At 39.0% G+C, this 4268-nt stretch overlaps 1 protein-coding gene across 1 annotated transcript in view; it reads right to left on the reverse strand.

The window, feature by feature from the left end:
- Positions 1 to 179: 179 nt before the first annotated feature.
- Positions 180 to 4268, reverse strand: part of Gng10 (G protein subunit gamma 10) — a 31347-nt gene continuing 27258 nt past the window's right edge. Inside the window, exons 3-4 of the mRNA XM_048783105.1 lie at positions 1926 to 2057; positions 180 to 582 (exon numbers count right to left, since the gene is read on the reverse strand). Coding sequence (XP_048639062.1) covers positions 1932 to 2057 — 126 coding nt within the window. The 3' untranslated portion in view covers positions 180 to 582; positions 1926 to 1931. The remainder of the gene's footprint in view (positions 583 to 1925; positions 2058 to 4268) is intronic.

Below are 4268 nucleotides of genomic sequence, written 5' to 3' on the forward strand. Positions count from 1 at the left end.
AAACAACACCTCTTGTGTTAAATAAAACAATCTTCTTATTTAGAAAAAATCAAGGCATCATTTGATTAGTAAAGTCTATTCTTCCCCCACAATTTTATACTTTCTTATCTTTATTTAGTAATTATAAATTTATGATAGAACAAATTTTATTATAGTATAAAAATCTTAGGAACAACAAATTACAAATACTCCATTTTTTTTAATAAACAAAAGTGTTTTCCTTCCTAAAATGTAAACATCCAGTTAATAAAACATACATGATATTCTAGGTATAGCAACACCAGTAACTCACTTATTAAAGAGGTGTATTTTAGTATATTGGTGGTAAGGTTTTTATCTTAATACAAAGCACTTCTTCAGGAGAACCAAGCCATTATTACTTAAAACAATTCTATTTCTTCACTCAGTTTCCTTATTTGAGTAGAAAATCATTAATTTCTGTAGAATTTTGGCTGTAAGATCAGGACACTGGAAAGGTCTGAAATATCTCAGTCATTTGGCTAAAGAAAAGTGTTTTCTTGAGACTTGGAGTCAGTCATTCATTACTTTGTGCTCGAAGGCATTTCTCAACAAACTTCTTCCCTATTAGAAAGAGAGTTTGATTGGTTTTCACTTTAGTAAGGTTTATTCATAACTATTCATTATTTCATAGGGCAATTTAGTATTCACAAAGTAGAAAGTAACAGGTAAACACAATCAACATCCTAACCACATCACTGGATGAATAATAGCTATACAAGTACTTTGTCAAAAGAAAACTACTATGCTAACACAAGACAACTATTTTAATATCCTGAATATGTATATTTTCCATTAAGAGGTACAAGTGTACCTGATAATAGAATTACTTCCTTCTTTTATATATATGTATATACACATATATGTATATTTTTTCAGTCATAGATGGACATAATAACTTTATTTATTTATTTTATTTATATGTGCTGCTGAGGATCAAACCCAGTGCCTCACATATGCTAGGCAAGTGCTCTACCACCCCAGCCCCTACTTCCTTCTTTTACATGTGACCAATTCCTTTTACAAATTTACAAAAAAGAACTTAATATCATTACTTACAGTATAAATATCATGTAGAACATATCATTTGAAATATGTTAGCCCAAAAAGTCTAAATCTAGGTCCTTTTCATCTTAAAAAATAATAATGAAGGAGCTGGAGTTGCGGGTCAGTGGTAGAGTGCTTGCCTGGCATGTGTGAGGCCCTGGGTTCAATCCTTAGCACCACATATAAATAAATAAATAAATAAAGTAAAAAATCCATTAACATCTAAAAAATATTTAAAAGAAAATAATAATAATGAAAATGTGAATAAGACCTCAATACAAAGAATTTAAACTCATGAAATCTCTAATGTGCTACCAGAGAGATGTTTTCATTTCACTCTCGATTTTTAAAGCTCTCTTAACCCTATTCACACTTCCCCCCAGTAACTATATTTCTTCTTCCATTAAAACACAAAGATATGAGAGCTTTCAGGAAAGAGATCATAGCTCATGGTAGGAACAAGTCTCTCCATCTGAGGAGTCCTTAGTTCCAAGAATTGTAAGTCTATAAAGTAGCAATCACAACTCTGGGGATGATATAAGGACAGAGGGTGGGGATTAAGGTCAAGAAATCACTACTAGTCAACTCATTTAAAGAACTTAATTATATAAGGATACTAGCATCTCATGAGTTAGTGCCAAAGAGAGAATTGAGTTTGTCTTAATTAGATAGAGTCTACAGGCAGAGTCAGTCTAGTCTACAAACTAGAGTCACTCTTCAGGGAAAGTTGTACATTCTCCTGGTCTTTTATGTTAATTCCCCCAAGAATAGTAGATATTCAAACCCCAGTTGCCCAAATCCTTTGGGAAGCCTTGTGATAATGTCATAGCCCCAAGATGGCATGGTGTATCATTACTTACAAGTCTTCAAAGTAAAATGCAGGATCTGGGCTCTCGGAAGGGGTTGCTTCCGGCTGGAACTCCAACCAGCAGAGCATCCTTACAGGCATTCTGCATGCAGTACTGCTGAAGCTCTGCCGCAGCCTGAGAGACCTGAAACCAAGGCACAGCAACATGATGCACTGCTCACAGCCAGATGCGGTCCAATGTCATCTGATATCCTGAATATGATCACCAAAGCTGATAAAGGTCAAGCTTTTTGCAATCTCCAAGTGTCTTTTTCGCTGATTCCAATAACCCAATTCCAAAGAGGAAAGGTCGTAATTTCTATAAACTTTAATTTAGGATATTTTTTACTTAGTTGCTTATCCAGCAAAGGTAAGAAAAAGCTGTAGCTGAAGGTTCATTTAGAAATTTAATTCTATTCTTTTTTTTTTTAATATTTATTTATTTTTGTTTTAGGTGGACACAATATCTTTATTTTACATTTATGTGGTGCTGAGGATCGAACCCAGTGCCTCGTGCATGCTAGGCAAGCACTCTACCACTGAGCCACAACCCCAGCCCCTAATTCTATTCTTAACAGAGACTGAATTGGCAAAGAAATAGCTCTCTAGTGTTCCTTGTATGAAGTTTCATTATGTAAAGCATATATATGATATATTCAAGTTTGCCATGAGAGCAAATTATTTCAATGTTTGCAAAGCTGGACTCTTACCCAGTCTACTCCAGAAAAGTGAGTCTCTACTGAGGCTATCAAAATAGTGCTGGTTCAAACATATCCATAGGTCTAATGAAGAAGGTTGCCAAACACACAATAAACGTTCTTAACCAACAAAACATTGCACAAGTACTAATGCCACATGTTTGAAAATCCCTTTCTTGCTTTCTCTTGCTTCCTCCTCAATTGTCCACCAGACTTTTAGGGGAAATATACGTTATTGGTTAAGAATTCAATCTCTAGAACCAGATGTCTGGACTCAAATTCAGCTCTATCACTACACATGTGATCTTGGGTAAGTTACTTAATTTCTCAGTACCAATTTTCTCATTTGTGAAATATATTTAGCAACAGTAACCCACTTCCCTTAGGTTGATGTGATGGTTAAGTAAAGCACTTAGAGTAGTGCAAACAATTAGTAATACATTTGTAGCAAACAGCAAACATGCTCACAATAATTTACAGCTCCTTCCACAATCAGGAAGAATCTACTTACCCTTAAATCTGGGCTGGGCTTATGACTTGCTTTGACCAACAGCATGTAACAGAAATAATTGGCAAGTTCCAAATCAACTCCTTAAGAATATTTGCAGCTACCACTTTTGCCACAGTTGAAGCCCCTGAGACCACCATCATCCTGAATGGGCCCAACCTAGCCCTGTTAGAAGTCTTGGGGAAGAGAACCACCAGGTTGCCCCACCGGCCCACCTCAGGACAAGTGAATAAGGCCACCCAAGTTCATGCAGACAGCGGCCAAGTCTCCATCTGACTGCAGATACATGAGAGAGTCCAGCCAAGATAAGTAGAACCATATGGCTGAACCAAGCTCAGATTTATTTTCAAGTACCGTTATTATCTGAAATCATTTTATATACTAATGTTTATTATCATCCCCACTAAAATCACTCTATTCCCTGGAATAGCCCATGTCCAGGTGCAGGGAACTGAGTCTATCAAAATAGTGCTGGTTCAAACATATCCATAGGTCTAACGAAGAAGGTTGCCAAACACACAACGCTTCTTAGCCAATGAAACATTGCACAAGTAACTAGTGCCACATGTTTGAAAATCCCTTTCTTGCTTTCTCTTGCTTCTTCCTCAATTGTCTGTTTGGACCTTGGTCGCACGCCCTGGTCACTGCTCTTCATGCAATGCATTTTTTTTCCTCTCACTCCTACACATTTTAATGACCTCTTTCAGCCTTGCGCTCTGAGCTTCAGTCCACAGCTGAACACCTCTTGGATATCCCCGCAAAGTCCGCTTATCCAAAACGGAACTCGTTTCTTCCAAACTCCTTCCCCCTCCTCTCTACCTCAGCCACGGCAGCTCCATCCATCCATCCCGTCACCGCATCAGAAACCTGAGCACCCTTTCCCCTCCCTCTCGCTCTCATCCTATCCAAGCATCACTAGGTCCTATTCATTCCGCGCCTCCCCATCGCCAGACTCCATCTTCCTTCACCAGCCGAGTCCAGGCCGCCAACGTGTCGCCCGCAACGTGGGTCCCCGCCAAGTCGCTATCCACGCTGCACGGACCAGGGCTAGCCTTCCAGATTGGAAGCGCCCACGGGGAACCCCAGAGCCGTGCCACGCCCGCGGGGCCAAGCCCGTGTCGCGGGGCCGCCACGGACCCGGCCTCCTCCC

Source organism: Marmota marmota, unplaced genomic scaffold (genome assembly GCF_001458135.2).
Source record: "Marmota marmota marmota unplaced genomic scaffold, marMar, whole genome shotgun sequence".
In the NCBI taxonomy this organism is placed as follows: domain Eukaryota; kingdom Metazoa; phylum Chordata; class Mammalia; order Rodentia; family Sciuridae; genus Marmota; species Marmota marmota.